This window comes from Gopherus evgoodei, chromosome 6 (assembly GCF_007399415.2).
Source record: "Gopherus evgoodei ecotype Sinaloan lineage chromosome 6, rGopEvg1_v1.p, whole genome shotgun sequence".
In the NCBI taxonomy this organism is placed as follows: domain Eukaryota; kingdom Metazoa; phylum Chordata; order Testudines; family Testudinidae; genus Gopherus; species Gopherus evgoodei.
The window spans coordinates 67200582-67220182 of record NC_044327.1 but is presented as its reverse complement, the minus strand read 5'-3'; the positions used below and the strand labels follow the sequence as shown (position 1 = coordinate 67220182).

Here is a 19601-nt window from a genome sequence, read left to right as displayed (position 1 = left end):
AACAAATTTGTGAGGTCTCAGAAGTTCTTAATGGTGACTGACAGCTATAATTCTTGCTCTCAGTGCAGGGGATTGTTTTTTGATCCTTGACCTTAGACATCTTTCCATGTGGCAATACAACTGTCCCACAGAAGGTTCCTGTGTTTTGTCATAGGTCAGGATCATTTTCAGTACAGGGTACTCTCATTATGTCTCTCCTCAGCTCTGAGTGTGTTCAAAGGTTCTGTCTGTAGTGGCTTCCTACCTGCATTATCAGGTGATCATAGTATTCCCATGATTAGTAGTTCAAGGGTTGGTTGTATCAATAAATGTTGAGCTCCATGCAGAAAGCACTTTCTCTGTTCTTGGACTTGGGTCTTCAGTTGAAAATCCACAGTGACTCCCGTACAGGCTATACAATTTATTCTGGCATCCCTGAATTCCTTGGCATGGACAGATTGATGATGCTATCAAACCGTGTCAGAACTAGTCAAGGGAGCCCCCAGACTTGAGTAAAAAACTGTCTTCAACCTCTAGGTTAGATGGTGTCTTGAACTTTTGTGACAGAACAAAAGACTTGCTGTTTCCAGTGATGGCTCAGATCAGTTTACTCATCATGCAAACAAAGTCCAGAGAAACAGGTGTCAGTTCCTCAATAGATGAAACACTCCAGAGACTTGTGGAAGGTTCATGGCAATTGAGGGGTGAGAGTTCCCTTCCTCCAACTAACACCAGTGGTAATTGTAAGCATGAATGCATCTTTTTGTTAGAGCATTGAAGTGCACTCCCCGTCCTAATAGTACAGAGCAGAAGGTCACCCCCAAGAACCCACCCTCCACATCAACCTATTGGATCTCAGAGTGGTCAGAAATACTTGCATTTGTTTTATGTCTATCAGAGTTATGACAGAGAACATGGCCGGCGTGTTTTATATCAATCGATAGGGAGGAGCAAGGTTATTTCCCCTTCTGCCAAAGCAATAAGGTTATGGAACTAGTGCATAAAATATTGCATGGAATTTCAGCAATATATCTCCTGGGCAGTCAAAATGTCACAGCCAATGTTCTCAGCAGGTGTTTTTCCCAAGACTAAAAATTGCGAGTTGGATTCCCAGCTTCTTGTCAGCATATTTCAGACTTGGGGATCATCAAAAGTGAATCTTTGCCACAACTACAAATAAATTGCCATCTATTCTGGGGAGGAAGGGAAGGGTGTTAAGATTGCAGTTACTTGGGGGATACTTTCCACTTCATTTGGGCAAAGTAGCTGTTCCGTGCATTTGTCCCAAAGCTTCTGATTCTCAGAGAGGTGAACAGAATCATAGGATAAGGCCAGAGTTATCTTAATAACCCAGATGTGGTCAAGGCAGGCATGGTTTCCTTATCTGTTTCACTTACCTCTTTGGCCAGTGATAAATCTTCCAGTCACTCCTCAGCTCCTCTTCCAGTACACTGGTTGACTGCTTCATCACAAACTGAGTAATCACTGCCTCAAGATGTGGCTCCTCCATTGTTTGTAAGGCTAGAATTGGCCTGTTCTGCAGAGGTACAGCAGATATTATTAAATAACAGAAGAGTCTGTCAGAAATATTCACTTTCAAAAGTGGAGAAAGTTTAGACACTGGTGTGAATTCCAGAAAGCTGTTCCTGAATCTGCCTCACTTCCTTTTGTTCTAGATTAGCTACTGCAACTAAAGAAAATGGGCCTTTTAGTTCTCTCAAGGTTTCTTTGGCTGCCTTAATTCATAGCTTTGTATACGAGTGAGGGTTCTTACTATTTGTTTATCCTACAACTGTAAGGTTCATGAAAGGTCTGAAAAATCTTTTCTCTCAGGTGAAAGTCTCCATCCCAGTTTGGGATCTTAATTTGGTTCTTAAAAATCTCATGGAAACTCCTTTTGACCTAATGGTGATCTGCTCCTTACTGTATTTGTTTGAGAAGAGCCTTCTTAGTGCCTATTACGTTGATGCCCCATATTCTTCATAGAAATATTGTCATAATATGATTATAGCCTAACTATGGTGTATTTTATACAGGATAGATCATGTGAGGTATCATTGAAAAGGTTATGATTTACTGAATATGATTATCCTATTTATATGCATGAATTTTCATATCTGAAGTAAGGAATATTGTCTGCATCTACTACAAATGTGTTTACATCTGGGGAACACCCACTAGACAGAGTGAAATCAATCTAGATGACTTGCTGGGAAGGGTCATTAGGGAGAACAATAGGTCTTAAAAGATGCTAATCACTCACTGGGTAGCCTTCCTGAGAAGCCTTTCTGGGGACACTGCAAATAGCCACTGAGTTACGGCTGTCTGACCCTACAGGGACGTGTGACCAAGTCACTTGGTACCGGACTCCATGATAATACTAGTGTTTTTCCACTGATGGGGTGTGGGAATCAAACTGGGAGACAAAGGATTCCTGCCTTACGCAAAAACTATTTAAGGCAGGGGAGTGACATCGTGGTTCATTCTTCTCTGACTTCCCCTGCCCCCCAAGAAAGAAGACTCCTGGAAACAACTGAGAAACAAAAGGACTGAACCCAGGCTAGAGGGTGGTCTAGCCTGTGAATGGAATATCTGGAGTTTTAAGCTGCAAGCAAGTGCAGCATGCCTTCAAGACTGTCTGCAAACTGCCTAGAACAATGTTTAGGGTAAGAATTGCTGCTCATATCCATTTTATTAGTACGTTAAGCGTAGGTTGCGTTTTTGTTTTATTTGCTAGATAATCTGCTTTGGTCTGTTTGCTATCCCTTATATTATAGATTCATAGACTCTAGGACTGGAAGGGACCTTGAGAGATCATCGAGTCCAGTCCCCTGCCCTCATGGCAGGACCAAATACTGTCTAGACCATCCCTGATAGACATTTATCTAACCTACTCTTAAATATCTCCAGCGATGGAGATTCCACAACCTCCCTAGGCAATTTATTCCAGTGTTTAACCACCCTGACAGTTAAGAACTTTTTCCTAATATCCAACCTAAATCTCCCTTGCTGCAGTTTAAGCCCATTGCTGCTTGTTCTATCATTAGAGGCTAAGGTGAACAAGTTTTCTCCCTCCTCCTGATGACACCCTTTTAGATACCTGAAAACTGCTATCATGTCCCCTCTCGGTCTTCTCTTTTCCAAACTAAACAAACCCAATTCTTTCAGCCTTCCTTCATAGGTCATGTTCTCAAGACCTTTAATCATTCTTGTTGCTCTTCTCTGGACCCTCTTCAGTTTCTCCACATCTTTCTTGAAATGCGGTGCCCAGAACTGGACACAATGCTCCAGTTGAGGCCTAACCAGCGCAGAGTAGAGCGGAAGAATGACTTCTCGTGTCTTACTCACAACACACCTATTAATGCCTCCCAGAATCACGTTTGCTTTTTTTGCAACAGCATCACACTGACTCATATTTAGCTTGTGGTCCACTATAACCCCTAAATCCCTTTCTGCCGTACTCCTTAACTACAAAAGATTTTAAGTGACTGTTGGGTCAGGCGGGCTCAGTGATAACACATTTCCAGGCAGCACCCTGAAGGGTGGGGGAACCCGTCAAGCCTCCTTACACAGTATTCTACAAGGACAAGTTTTCCTTAAGGCTACGCTCCAGATTTCTTCCTAAAATGTCTCCTGAGTTTCACCTGGATCAGATCCTTTACCAACAAATTTTCTTTGCAAAATCATGTAATTCCAGTCCTGAGATGTCCTTCCATACTCCAGATATTGAAAGGGTGTTGGCCTTTTATCCAGATAGGGCTAAATCATTTTGAATATCTACTAAACTGTTCTTTTGGCGACAGATGTAAAGGTTGTGCATGTATTATTGATTGTTACAGTGCTGCTAGTGTTCCACCCTCTTCTGGTATGTCAGCTCACTCCATTGTCTATATCTGTGGCTCTAATTAAAAATGTCCCAGTGTCTGAGATCTGCAGAGCTGCTACAGGTCCTCAGTACATATTGTCTCCAGGCACTATGCCTTAGTTGATTCCTCTAGATCTGAAGTGAGGGAGTTGGCAATGCAGTTCTTTTGCTATATTTTGGACTTTGTTTTCCTTATGTTACCCACAGGGCCTGGTGATGGATGGACATAGTAGGGTCCAAGATTAGTTACAGGATACTAGAAAGTGTAAGACATGTTTCCAGAATTTCAGAAAAGGGACAGTTACGAGGGTTTGTAACAAAGTCTAGGAGTGCTTGTCAGTATTCCCAGTACTATCAAAAATTCAAGGGGAATATTTCTAGTTCTATTTTTAGGGGCTTTTGGATGTTTAGTTTTGTGAGCTGCAAAGAGGGTTTAAGGGCTAGTTAAAGCCAGATGGTTTATACAATGCTTTCAGGGTTGCTGCTGGTCCTCTGTAATACCTGACATACAGCCTCTTTTGCTGAATACAAACTACTTGTGTTTTTTTTAGTTGATCTCATATTAATGTATTACATTTTGCATTAATGTATTAAAATATAATTCAACAAAATCTCTTGATTACTCTATTGTATAGCATCTATAAAAGCTAATTTACTGTTATATTGTGCCAGTTTTACTGTGTATAGGTAAAAGTTTAACATGCTATCTTTCAATCCATTCTCTATTAATTGTGTGATGTGGTAATCATAGGACTAGAAGGGATCTTAGTAATATTTGTAACTATTCCAGAAGAACTTCATGGTGTAAACAGTTGTTAATTCATAGTCCTCTAGTGGTGTGCTGGTTCACATAAATATCTTTTGAAATATTTGTCTTTGTTGAAATGTGAAAGGAAAATAAATTAATAATTCTGAACCCACTTCCTACTGCATGAAAACTTCCACAACAAAACATTCTCTGGAATGGATGTTGTTCACAGCAAATTACAGCTCTGATAAAAGTAGCAAGTTAGAGAAAATAAGACATTTTTCTGGTTTGTTACTTTTCCTCTTTCAGTCTCTTTGCAAATATTGCATATAATAATTCACTGTCTACTTTTGTTAACCTGTTGCAATCTCAAACAATTTGTATGTTTTATATTTAGTTTTTAAGCAGTCTTATTTTAATTACTTTTTTCTTGTAAGATGTACTTTCCCTCCACTAAGTGACCCTGTTAAACAGCTTAGGCCCCCCTACTAGTAAATCTATTCAAATTTAGAATTGTGGGGTGATTCCTCTAGATTTTAAATATGATTAAAAAAAGCTTAGCTATAATCATAGTTGAGGTTTTAAAGAGATGCTGCTGCGTAAGGAAACCATAAAAGTGCTATTACACTCTGAAAACTGGCACTGAGAGTGGTTTTCTTTTTCCCTCTGTGAGCTAAAAAAATCTATTTTACTCAATTTATGAGTAATAAGCTGTCTCTCCCTCCCCCCACCAGCTCTGCAAACTTAGGCTTGGTCTACACTACACATTTATACCGATTTTAGGAGAGTTAAACTGATTTAATGCTGCACCCGTCCACACAACGAGGCCCTTTATATCGATATAAAGGGCTCTTTAAACTGGTTTCTGTACTCCTCCCCGACGAGAGGAGTAGCGTTGAAATCGGTATTACCATATCAGATTAGGGTTAGTGTGGCCTCAAATCGACGGTATTGGCCTCCAGGCAGTATCCCACAGTGCACCACTGTGACCGCTCTGGACAGTAATCTGAACTTGGATGCACTAGCCAGGTAGACAGGAAAAGCCCCGCAAACTTTTGAATTTCATTTCCTGTTTGGCCAGCGTGGAGAGCTCATCAGCACAGGTAACAATGCAGTCTCCTGAGAATCAAAAAAGAGCTCTAGCATGGACCGCACGGGAGGTACTGGATCTGATCTCTATATGGGGAGAGGATTCTGTGCTAACAGAACTCCGTTCCAAAAGACGAAAAGAAAAAACATTTGAAAAAATTTCCAAGGCTATGATGGAGAAAGGCTGCACCAGGGACTCAGTGCAGTGCAGAGTGAAAGTTAAGGAGCTCAGACAAGCCTACCAGAAAACCAAAGAAGCAAATGAAAGGTCCAGGGCAGGGCCAAAGACATGCCGCTTCCACGCTGAGCTGCATGCTATTCTAGTGGGGTCCGCCACCATTACCCTACCCCTGTCCGTGGATTCCGAGGTGGGGGTGGTAATTTCAGCCATGGCTGAGGATTCTGTGGACGAGGAAGATGAGGAGGAAGAGGAGGACGAGCTTGCAGAGAGCACACAGCACTCCGTTCTCCCCAACAGCCAGGAGCTTTTTCCCACCCAGACGGAATTACCCTCCCAAGCCAATAACCCAGACAATGAAGCCATGGAAGCGACCTCTGGTGAGTGTACCTTTATAAATATAAAACATGGTTTAAAAACAAGCATTTTTTAATGATGGATTTGCCCTGAGGACTTGGGATGCATTCGGGGCCAGTATAGTTACTGAAAAAGTTCGTTAACATATCTGGGGATGGAGCGGAAATCCTCCAGGGACATCTCCATGAAGATCTCGTGGAGGTACTCCAAAAGCCTTGGAGAAGGTTTCTGGGCAAGGCAGCCTTATTCCGTTCACCATGGTAGGACACTTGACCACGCAATGCATGTAGCAAGTAATCGGGTATCATTGCATGACAAAGCCTAGCTGCGTATTGTCCCGGTGATTGCTGGCATTCAAGCAAGCTCTGTTCTTTATCTCACTGTGTTATCCTCAGGAGAGTGATATCGTTCATGGTAACCTGGCTGAAATTCAGGAATTTAATTAAGGGGACAGAGATGGCCATTCCTACTGGGCTGTTTGCCAGTTGCTTCAAAGAAATCTTTCCTTGCAGGTAGCCAAGCGGGGGGAGTGGAGGGGGTAATGGCGTTGAGCTTTTTCGCATTTGGCTAGCAGAGATCTTCCCTGCTACCAGCCACGCGGTGGGGGGAGGGCTAAAGCGATCATCTCAGAGAATTGGATGCGGGGGTGGTTTCTGCTGCTGCACGTTAACAGGAAAGAAGCAGCACTGAATGGGATTTGCTTGGTATTTGGGAAAGGAGGGCACTGTGTATATAGGAAGGCTGCAGAAGCCGAAAGACAATGGCTTACCATGGTCACATGCAAGCTGAATTCTGCTGCCTGGACCTGCATCTGTGAGATCTCTAACACCAGAGCCGCAGGCACTCAATATTAAGATGCAAAATGCGACCTTGTAGTGAAATCACATGTGCTATGTAAGGTGAATAATGTTGTTCACCGTGAAAGAGTATAACCATTGTTCTGTAAAATGTATCTTTTTTAAAATACTTGTCTCCCTTTTTTACCTCCCTCATGCAGCTGCAAATTTTTCAAGCCTCCCTACTCCATCCCGAAGGCTATCTCAGATAAGGCAGAGGAAAAAAAAAGATGCGAGATGAAATGTTCTCGGAAATCATGGAAGTAACCTGCAATGAAAGAGCTCATCTGAATGAGTGGAAGGACGTGGTATCAAATTACAGGAAAGATGCCAGTGAACGTGAGGACAGGAGGGACGATCAAGATGAGAGGTGGCGGCAGGAAGATCAGAGGTGTAGGCAGGAAGATCAGCGGTGGCGGGATGCAACGCTGGGGCTGCTGTGTGATCAAACTGACATCTTCTGACATCTGGTGGAGCTTCAGGAACAGCAGCAGGGTCACAGAGTGCTGCTGCAGCCGCTGTGTAACCACCCTCACCACTCGCCATGTTCCACATCTTCCTCACCCGGACATGTAAGAACGCGTGGGGGAAGGCTTCGTGCACCCACCCACTCCATCTCTGTGGACAGCCCAACCAAAAGGCTGCCATTACTTGGAAATATTTTTAGTGGCCTTTTCCTTCTCTCCTATCCTCCTCCCAAACTACACTCGGGATACCTTGTCAGTTCTCTCTCTCTTTATAAAGACTTTTAAATAAAGAATATGATTTTTAAACGATAGTGACTTTATTTCCTTAGGTAAGCTGTAATCGAAGGGGGAGGGTGGGTTGCTTACAGGGAATGAGTCAATCAAGGGAGGGGTTCATCAAGGGGAAACAAACACAACAGTCACACCGTACCCTGGCCTGTGATGAAACTCGTTTTCAAAGCTTCTCTGATGCGCAACGCTTCATGGTGTGCTCTTCTAATTGCCATGGTGTCTGGCTGTGCATAATCAGTGGTCACGTGATTTGCCTCAACCTCCCACCTCGCCATAAAGGTCTCCCCTTTACTCTCTCGGAGATTGTGGAGCACACAGCAAGCAGCAATAACAATGGGGAGATTGGTTTGGCTGCGGTTTGATCGAGTCAGTAATGTGCACCAGCGTGCCTTTAAACGGCCAAATGCACATTCTGCCACCATTCTGCACTTGCTCAGCCTGTAGCTGAACAGCTCCTGACTACTGTCCAGGCTGCCTGTGTATGGCTTCATGAGCCATGGCATCAAGGGGTAGGCTGGGTCACCCAGGATAACTACAGGCTTTCAACATCCGCAACTGTTATTTTCTGGTCTGGGAAGTAATTCTCTTGCTACAGCTGTTTAAACGGTGTAGAGTTCCTGAAGACATGAGCGTCTTCCTGGACCCTTCCTGGCCATCCCACGTGGATGTTGTGAAACATCCCTTGTGATCCACCAGTGCTTGCAGCGCTATGGAAAAGTACCCCTTGTGGTTTATGTACGGGGTGCCCTGGTGCTCCGGTGCCAAGATAGGGATATGGGTTCCATCTGTCGACCCCTCCCAGTTAGGGAATCCCATTGCAGCAAAGCCATCCACTATGACCTGCATATTTCCCAGAGTCACAACTTTTCATAGCAGCAGCTTAATGATTGCTTTGGCTACTTGCATCACAGAAGCCCCCACAGTAGATTTTCCCACTCCAAATTGATTACTGACTGACCGGTAACTGTCTGGCGTTGCAAGCTTCGAGAGTGCTATTGCCACTCGTTTCTCGACTGTGAGGGCTGCTCTCATCTTGGTATTCTGGCATTTCAAGGCAGGGGAAAGCAAGTCACAAAGTTCCATGAAAGTGCCCTTACACATGCGAAAGTTTTGCAGCCACTGCGAATCGTCCCAGACCTGCAAAAATATGTGGTCCCACCAGTCTGTGCTTGTTTCCTGGGCCCAAAATCGGCGTTCGATGGCTAGAACCTGCCCCATTACCAGCAGGATCTCCAAAGCGCAGGGGCCTGCGGTTTGAGAGAATTCTGTGTCCATGTCCTCATCGTTCTCGTCGCTGCTCTGCCGTAGCCACCGCCTCCTCGCCTGGCTTTGCAGGTCCTGGTTCAGCATAGACTGCACGAGAATGTGTGAGCTGTTTACAACGTCCACAATTGTGGTCTTGATCTGAGCAGGGTCCATGCTTGCTGTGCTATGGCGTTTGCACAGTTCAGCCAGGAAAAAAGGCGCGAAACGGTTGTCTGATGCTTTCACAGAGGGGGAGGTGAGGCTGTATCCAGAACCACCCGTGACAATGTTTTTTGCCCCATCAGGCACTGGGCTCTCAACCCAGAATTCCAAGGGGCGGGGGAGACTATGGGAACTATGGATAGCTATGGGATAGCTACCCACAGTGCAACGCTCCGGAAATCGATGCTAGCCTTGGTACATGGACGCACACCGCCGAATTAATGTGCTTAGTGTAGCCGCATGCACTTGACTTTCTACAATCTGTTTTACAAAACCGGTTTATGTAAAATCGGAATAATCCCGTAGTGTAGACATACCCTCAATCTGAAACCTGAAAGTCAAGCTTTAGTCTTTGTGGCTATCATACATCACCAATAATAAAAGTTTTGCATCTGAAACTTAGTTAACAATTTGGATATGTGAGCTGGAAAAGAATTATCTTGTTCTTGCAAAGTGTATTGGCTTTGCAATACTGACAGAAGTAAAACTTTATTTAAAAAAAAAAATTTGAGTCATAAGATAAGTACATAGGATCTGAATACCTGGACAGAGAAGATCTGTTTAGTAAAAAGGAAGCTTTTTTTGGATAGTTGGTTTTCTGTTTAATATCACACACTAAAATACTCTTTTGTATTAATCTACTGGCTTTGAAGCATTATTTAATGCTAGTATTGCCAGAGCAGTATGGGACTAGTGTGTTGAGTTGTGGGTTTTCGATGAAAAATCCCCTTTAGTGTTTAAACATTACAGAGACAAGTTTCTCATCTGTTGCTTACTCTTGAGGGATGCTCTGCAGCTGCTGTTTTCATTCCAGAGTCACCTGTTGCCTTCCTTTGTCATCACTATACAGCAATATGCATTGCTGCTATAGACATCAGGAAAAAGAAGAGACTACTTGTGTTCTAGGTTGATAGAGATCATCGCCCTTCCTTGTTCACTCCTGGGAAAGAGGGTGAAGAAACCATGCTCCTAGCAGGGCCTGTGAAAGGGAGCGATATGAAATATTTCCCTCTGCACTTTTGTAGGGTCTTTGGGGTGTGGGTTAAGAATCTCATGGCAAGATGCTCTCCCTTCTAGGATTACCAACATAGTATTTCAAAAATACAGGACTGTTTTCTTAGTAATCCTCTGGGGAAGTAGTACCCAGTACATGAGGGCCAGGAGTGGGATGCCCAGAAACACAGAGGGGGGAGAGAACTAACCATGTGCCAGTTGAGGAACCCTTCTGTGCCAGTCAGACTATCTTGACTGCTGGGGTCCAGCTCTGGAATTGAACAAGGGAGCACTGAAGGGGCAGGACTGGGAGGGGAGCATCTGTGAGTAATGGCCCCCTGCGGGACAGGCTCCCTGCTGACTCCAGCCCTTGAGTGTCTCCCTGTCTGTTGTCACTGTGCCTTCTCTGTCTGGCAGGGCAAGTGGATGGGGCTGTGTGCCCTGGGGCTGTGCTGAAGGGCCAGGGTCAGGAAGGGGCTCTGTCTGGCCGGGGGATCAGGGGACTTGCTGGATGTAACTTTCCATTTCCTGCTCACGGAGTCTCTGCCAATGCCCCCAGCAGGGGAGCATAATTACTGGTTGGTGGCAGCTGCAGCAGTGGAGGAGCGAGGTGGGCAGGGACCCTGGTTCTGGCAGCTGAGGCCATCTGCACAGAGCTCTGTCTGCTTTTCTGGTTGGACAGAGTCCCCTCCTGACTCCAGCCTCTCAGTGCTGCTCCATCAGGTCTTTGTGCCCTCCAGTAACCTTATTGCTTCCACCCCCAGGGGGCCGCAACCCATAGTTTGGGAACCTCTGTGCTGTAGGTACATCGGTTCAGTAAATCATGGGACTGATTCTACATTACTAAATTGTCTAATTTTGCAAACTTTATATCATTGGAAGGTAAGGTAATAATAAAAATCTCATTATGCAAAGCCATTTTTTATTATGTTGAAATACTGGATAAAAGGCGTCCTATAGTTATTTAGTACGGGACAGGCAATTTTCTATTTAAATAATGTATGTCCTGACTGTTCAGAACCCTACTTGAGGCCTAAGCAGGTGGTTAAGCTCCTCCTGCAGAGCATCCTTTTTCCTCACTCTCCACTTCATGTTTTATGCTGGTAGAATTGATATGCATCCACAAAGCACATCTTCCATTCCCAGTTACCTTTAGCAATAAATCTTTTCCCTCAGTGTCTGTATTTAGCTTCTCTTAAAAGCCATATAACATAAGTCACTGGTGCTTGGCTACGTTCCTCCTCACCCTTTTTCTAGGGGAAAACACATGGCTCTTTACCTTCCTCCCCAGCCATGGATGTAGGGTGAAGCAGGGGCATCTTTAATCCAGGCCCCCCCCCCCAACCAATCTTTTAGAGAAGAGGGGGATTTGAGTGTACTTCTCCTCCCTTCTTAAGCATTGGGGGCGAGGGGGAGGGAATGTGGCCTGCTTGGGTTTTTTTTCAGATCCCCTCTCTGCAAACGGATGGGCGAGCTATTGGAAACGTCTTCCCTGTCCTTTAAGCCTTGATGGGGGAGTGGTTGAGAGGAATCACACTGCCTAGGGCCCAGGCAACTTATTTCCTTTCCCAGAATCAATGCCTGCAGTGCGTTTTGATGTGTTTCCTTGGTGGTGATGTTCCACCAAAAAGAGGCAGTAGCTGAAGGTTTCTAGGCAGTGCAGGCTACAGGGGTTCGATAGTTTAAATTCTTTGTGGTGCTTACATTTTTTTAAGTGGTCATTTCTGCTTCAAATATTAAGCTTCAAGCCTTCTCTGTTTAAACCTTTTATTTCTGTGTTTCCTTCCTATTTTTTTCTGTGTTCCCCCACCACTATAACCAAACTCCTTACCCTTTCAATTACTTCATCATGGATTATGCTAAAATTACAGAACTTCTTTGTAACTGAGCCGTTAGACAATTTATCTTTATGTAAATATGGTACTACTGGCTGAAATGTTACGTTTTTAAGTTGAGCATGTTTTTTTAAAGAAAAACCAACATATAAAAATTGTAAAGCCAAAAAATAGACACACTCTAAAACTGCTTAGGAGGATTCCTATTGCTTATGAAAGTCTAGCACTGCAATATAGCCCATAGTATGAAACATTTGAACATTTAAATGAATGCTACACAATAATGTTTAAAACTAACCCTTTTTCTGATGGGATGAAATCTTCAGATAGGACCATTTAAACTTAAATTTTATGCCATGTATTCTTATGTTTGACTTAGGTTGGTTGAAGACTTTTGATGACTACTTTAGAGATCAGACACAACATATCCTAAACAACATGGTGGTAAAACTGCAAGAAGACAACAAGAGGAAGTTCATGTGGTCTGAAATCTCTTACTTTTCAAAGTGGTGGGATGGAATAGATAGCCAAAAAAAGGATGCTGTTAAAAGGTTTGAACCTCTGTTTATTTGTTGATGTATACCATATTTGTAGAGTTTTGTAACTCTTAATGCTTAAATAAATGTAAGCTTGGAGCATCATTGATAGAAGTATACATTTCTTAAAGATATCTTATTTTTAATATTATGCTGGATCATGGTTATACTTTCATTTTTTTCATAATTTTTAATAAGGTTGTTTTCAGGGAAATGGAGGCAGGCTGCACATAAGAAAACTGTATTTAGCAAAGAACAAAATAAAAATATCTGTGTACATATATTAGGATCAAGTAGCAGCTGCTCCATAGTTCATGTTGCAATTAAGTTTTCATTTTAAGTCTAACTTATACTTCCCATCCTCAACACACAAAAAAATTATGTTGTCCTCAACATTGATAAGTTGGGCCTGAAGCTAAGAGAGAATATTTCTGTAAAATATGTGCATGGGTTCCTTGATAGTTTAAATTCTTTCTTTGTTGTGCTTACATTTTTTTAAGTGGTCATTTCTGGAATTGAGGTGCTCATCAGATTTTTTTTTTTAAATCCTTGATGTTTTTGACAACACTCTGTAGCAAGAAAAAAAAGTGTCCTCCTTAGATGAACTCTAGTGCAAGGACTACTTTTTTTATTTGAGAACAATCAAATCAATGCATCTGATGAAGTGGGTATTCACCCACGAAAGCTCATGCTCCAAAACGTCTGTTAGTCTATAAGCTGCCACAGGATTCTTTGCTGCTTTTACAGATCCAGACTAACACGGCTACCCCTCTGATACAAATTTAGAGAAAATGTCAACATTTTTATTAATGACAATAGGATAATCTCTGTGATTTTAAGCTACCCTTAACAAAAAAGAAAGCGGGGGCAGGGTGGGGAAGCAAGCCTCTCCGTTTAATTTGTGGGGATAGTCCTGAAAATGTAAGCTGATCACCCGAGGGGCTTCTGAGTGAATAAGAACTTTCCACCAAAATTAATGTTCTCAAATAAGTTGGTTTGCTTCATCTATCTTGAGAATGTAGAGTAGAAGATGAATACAGATTAAGTTGAAGAGATTTCCCCATTATTGTGAACCGAAAGTGATCAGAAAGCCTGAGTCAGGTTCTCCTCCAAAATTGATTGGTTTAAAAATCATGAGACTGAAAGAAGAGGGGGAGTATTTGTCTTCTGGTTTTTAACCTGTAAAGGTGCATTTTTCACATTTTCAAACTTCTTTACAAAGATGTGGGCTAGAAACTTAAATAAATCTGATATTCTCATGTAATCATAAAACTCCAAGAGTTGGGACTCTGATAAAAAGAACAAATTTCAAGACTCTCGTTAATATCACAAGAGTTGATAATGTTATTTATGTATTTCATGGTGGGATGTGAACCTTCATGCTTGGGAAGAACATCTTATAAACATCTGCACAACTACTGTGGTATCCTGCTTCAAAACCCCTCTTTTACAACTTTTCCGTAAAACCTCTAGAAGGTTAACTGTTAGGCCGTTCGTGTGCTGAGACCATTGCCAATCATCTTAGTTAATACTATTTCTTCTTCAAGTAGATGCAGCTGTGTATTCCACGCAAGAGCTGGAGAATTTTGCTTAGCAGTAAACCTAGGGACAGTATTCATGCCTTGTGGGTGTAGCCTATCCTCTGGCTATATGAGGTGGTGCCACCCCAACCCCCTCTTGGTTCCTTCTCATTGCCCATAACTGGAGTTGGCACTCAGTGGTTATCACTTCACATTCACTTATCTGTTTTCTGAGAATTACCTTTCCATGTACTGTATATAGTTTTTATGTAGTTAGTAGTATTCTAGATAGTGTTAGGATACTTATTGCCCTGTGCGATGCCCACAGTAGGGTTCAAGTACTACGTGTAGAGTGTGTGTGTGTGTGTGTGTGTGTGTGTGTGTAGCGATTCCTAATAGTGATCCCTACATGAGGCACTTGCTGTGTTCAGGCAAGGGGCGTAATAAGGAGTGGTGCTCTTATATTTAAGTTGATCACCAAAAGAACCCAGGTGGTCAGTGAATTATGCTTGAAGCAGCACCTTCTTGAGCAGGCCATGAGACCTGTTTTGGTACAAAGCCCTGTGTCTGATTGGCGGTCTCCTTCAGACTTGGTGAATGAGGCTGCTCTGTGTTCCAGTGCTGCCATCTCCCCCAAGAGAAGGAGGGGTCTTTCACCCTTCATAGGAGTGCCAAAGAAAGAAATCCCATAAAACTGACTGGGACCAGCGCTCGTGGGAACTCTTCTTCCTCCTCTAAAAAGAGTACAGACCACTACCATACCACTTCCAGCATGTGGGATGGAGCAGGTCTGTCAAACCACTCGCCGATATCACGCTGAAACCTCCAGGACACGGTACCATTGACTCTGATTCTGGCCGTGGGGCATTTGTATAGTGCAATACTGATTACACAACACGGGCACCAAGAGTCTCCATGCTGGTGGCATATCAGGCAGCAGCAGATTTACTTTACCAGTCTGTTCTGGACTTTGCCATGCTTGTGGCCTCCACTTCCATGATACTCAATATGCAGAAGCTCAGAAACTACCCAGTTTTGCCACCTCTATTCCTAGTGACTACAGGCCAAATTTTTAAAATGTATTTTAAGTATCAAATGATACAGATAGGGATTTAGTGGAATTTTCAAAAATACCTGGGTGAAATAATTGAAAGCAACCTATCTGCATTTTTAGTTTCCTAAATACCTTTTGAAATCTGGCTTTAGTATCTTACTATGCGAGTCGCTTCTGAATCAATGAAATTTTTTACAGAATACAGTACTACTCCAGGTAAATACGAGTGGCAAAATTTGGCCCTACAATTTAAAGTCAATTCACCAAGTGATCTAAAATCCCCTGTGATAAAGCCATTTGGAATAATGTAGCATACTAAAAAAATTCAACATTTATGTTTACAAGGAGAGAAAAAAGGTCTGTGTCCAAGATTTCATAGTCTCCTTTTAGATCATTTTCATCTACAGAAGTCTGAAGTAAGGGAGTTAGTCCTAGAATGTGTGCATAATTACATATCTTTCACTTTGCTTTGCATGGTAAAACAAGCTAATGGGAATTTTTAAAGTACTGCTGAACTTGCTGACTTATTAGAGAAGACCTCCTGGTAACCATCTTCTTGACTGACTAATAGCTGTTCGGCAGAGGGTTGCAGAAGTATTATTCTTTGAAGCAAGCTACTTTCTGGCTGTGTTTAGAAAGATCCTTATTGTTATTTAATACTTACGGAGATCACATTTTTCTAGGATTTGTTTTGATGTTTTCTCTCTGTCTGTCTCTCAAATATTTATTACAGTAGTTGTCACTGAGATCATTTTTGGGGGAAGAATGGTTTTACAGGTACTAGTTTTATAAACCAGTCACGCTGGTCAGTTGTTTTAGCTGTGTTGGTCCTGGGATGTTAAAGACAAGGTTGGTGAAATATCTTTTATTGGACCAGCTTCTTATCAGTCTCACTAAATCCTGACAAGAAAAAAATATATAAACAGGATGGCAAGTGCAAACAAAATTAGTGTGAAATCTATTACTGTATCTCAGCAAAGAGAAACAAATTAACCTTGTCTTGTTTTGATTAAAAACAAAAAAACAAACAAACCCACAGTCTAATGTACAATTAATTCTTTACTCTTTGAAAGGAATGGTGCTATATTACTAGTGGAACTCACTACCCATGTTATATATGAATTATTCAGCACTGATCTTCATGGCTTAAAAGTAGCGTGAATTAGCTATGAAAGTTAAAAATGGTCAGAGTGCTTTGAGACCATCTACTTTTTTTAGGTCCTCCTATTTATATATGTGTATATAGTGTTCACAAGCATTAGAAAAATATTTTTAAAGTGCAGAGTCGCTTTTATTGTACTTGATCTATAGTAAAATCAGTCTATACTAAGATTTTTTTGTTAGATTGCTAACAACTATGTAGGGTCTCTGTGTTGGTCTCTGTGCAATAGTTTATCTCAAAGACAGCCTTCTCTGATAGCTATGACATTTTGAGATGCAATTCAGACTAGCTGAGAGCAAGGATACATGGAGTCTGGTGGAGAAGAGGGGTTATACTGTTTCTTTTCACTTGTATATGATGAAATGCTGATTTTGTTTCTTCTTTTTTCACTCTCTCGTCTGTCTGAGGACTCTGTTTACAGCTTGTATGCAAATTGTCTTAAACATACATTCCCTTGGTTAACACAGGCTAACTTGACCAGTTCTACCTAATTGGGGCTACATGAGTTTTGAATGTGTGCCTTTAACATTATATGGGGAGATTTCATAACTTTACTCAGTGTTGCGACATTCATTTCAAGATATTATCGACCAGTGAGTTATTAGTTTTCAAATGATACCTCCCAAGGCATATTTTGTACAAAGATTATTACAGTAGTGCTTACGGTGTGAATACAGAAATGTTTGGTCACAATAGCATCAAAATATGTTTTACTTGATATTTGTTTGGGTTGATTTTAGTGTCCATTTTTGTTAGTGCTGAGCAGCTCTTATAGCCTTGGCTCTTTTTTATAGTGGGAGTGGCAGTGACTGCTATAAGCAAGTCCCTGTGTACTCTGCATTAAACTGGATCTAAATTCTGTGACAGAATACCTGGTTTGTGTGGCAGACAGGTAATCTTACAAGTTTCATTAATTTTCTAAAATGGAGGCTTTTACTGAATTACACTTGAAATTTAAAGAACAATTAATACAGCATCCCCTATGGTGTTCTGTTAAATTCAGCTTAATTTACAGCGACCTAGACTTTCAATATTTGCATGTGCGAGATTTTTGCATTGACAGTACATAATTGTATAATGGAAGTGAAGAAATGGGAAGTTGAAGGTTTGACAGTGTGGAGGGCATTTTGTGACTTTGTCCCCTAGGTAGGTTGGTTATGGGAAAGGGGTTGAGATTGTGGGATAAGCTCATTAGTATTCCTGCTAAAATGGATTTCAGTGAAATAGTTAAATTTAGATATTTTGGCACTATTCTCATGTGAACATCTATTGCAATAAATTAATGGATTCTATAAGTGCTACAATATATTCCCTTTTATACTATAGTAGTTCAAATTTTACATGCTCAGTGCTATTACTGTGAATGCTAAATTTCATGGATTTTTACTTTATAGATATATTATTTTGTTAAATCAGATTTGCACTTCTGGACACAAGTTTACTAAATATTTTTCTCCCAGATTAATAGAAGATGGCCAGTTTGAAATAGTAACAGGAGGATGGGTCATGCCTGATGAAGCTTCTCCTCATTACTTTGCTTTAATTGACCAGCTAATAGAAGGACATCAGTGGCTGGAGAAGACTCTAGGTATATATGTGTCATTTTTGTCCCCCAACTTGATGTTTAAACTTAAAAACTGACAAAGAATTAAGTCAGTCAGCAAGTGTTATACAATGTTTTGATGACTGACTATAAGTAGGCATCATTGCAAGCTAAACTATTTTCAGCGAAACAAATCTGTGCAAAGATAGTTATATTTTTGCTGAGTTTGTGACTCTGAAAGCCTATATGTCAGGAATATTGTTCATGTCTACTCTGTTAAGACAGCCATAATTCTGAAAAGTGACTTTGGACCTGATTCACAATTTCTGAAGTGGCAGTCAGTGACACTGCGTGGGTGCAGTGGTTTGCCTATACATTGTAAATTGCAGGATTGGCACCTGTGTTTGTGGTGATCATTTGCAAATATAGGTTTCCAGGGTAAGAGCAGTTAAACTATTTTCCATTCTATTATTTTTTCTGTCTTGATCTGTGGAAGAAACTTATATTACTTAAGCATAATAAATGAGGAATAACATTTGCTTTAATATAGCACCTGTGAAATGAAGGAATTGGGAAGCACCAGTATTGTCACTACCAACTTTTCAAAATTCATGAATCAGGTCCAAAATATCATCAGATTTTCAAAATAATAAGCCTGGGTCCTTATTATTTGCCATCTTGTTTTTGAGCTTACAGCATTCACATTTTCCACCTTTTCTTTCTAGAAGTACAGGCCAGATGCTTACTACTACTTTTTTCAATGAAAGCTGAGATTTTTATATAATTCTAATTGATTAATGGGGTTTTAAGTAAAATATGAAATATTGTGACACAACAAAAAAGCAAGAGACAGCAATAGGAGAAATACTATAGATTCTATTTACAGGTTTTTATGAAGGACAAGAGTTTGACCTACTTGTAATTGTATATGTATATGCTTCGTTTCTATTTATAATTTGTAATGATAAAGTGTTTTAAACAGACTTTATTTTCTTTCTTTCTTTCATTTATCTACTTAAACTGTTTGTCAGAGGATGTGTGAAGTCCAAGACTATAACAGGGTTCAAAAAGAACTAGATAAGTAAGTTCGTGGAGGATAGGTTCATCAGTGGCTATTAGCCATACTCTGAAGTGTCCACAGTCTCTGTTTGCCAGGAGCTGGGAATGGGCAACAGAGCATGGATCACTTGATGATTACCTGTTCTGTTCATTTCCTGTGAAGCACATGGCATTGGCTACAGTTCAAAGACAAGATACTGGGCTAGATGGACCTGTGGTCTCACCCAGTATGGCCGTTCTTGTGTTCTTAAACTAAGTGCTTTTCACCACTTGACTTTTCTGAACACTGGGTTGAATAATATGGATGTAGTGTTCTTTGAAATGAGAAATAAGAAAGAAAGACACAAACTTCTGACATATTCTTCTACTCAACAGGAGTAAAACCGAAGTCTGGTTGGGCCGTCGATCCCTTTGGGCATTCGCCAACAATGACTTACCTTCTGAAACGCTCAGGATTTTCCAACATGGTTATACAGAGAGTCCATTACTCAGTTAAAAAATATTTTGCAACCCAGAAGATGCTAGAATTTTTTTGGAGACAGAACTGGGGTATGTATTGTTTTCTTGGTATCACTCTGTCATTTGTTGCTTCAGACCTCCTGAGAACTGGAAATAGGCATTG

At 41.3% G+C, this 19601-nt stretch overlaps 1 protein-coding gene across 3 annotated transcripts in view; it reads left to right on the top strand.

Annotated features, from left to right (window-relative positions):
* The window catches only part of MAN2A1 (mannosidase alpha class 2A member 1), a 200393-nt gene that overhangs the window by 45624 nt on the left and 135168 nt on the right, over positions 1 to 19601 (top strand). For all 3 annotated transcript variants that reach the window (XM_030565963.1, XM_030565965.1, XM_030565964.1), the window contains exons 4-6: positions 12485 to 12656; positions 17838 to 17965; positions 19355 to 19528. In XM_030565963.1, coding sequence (XP_030421823.1) covers positions 12485 to 12656; positions 17838 to 17965; positions 19355 to 19528 — 474 coding nt within the window. The remainder of the gene's footprint in view (positions 1 to 12484; positions 12657 to 17837; positions 17966 to 19354; positions 19529 to 19601) is intronic.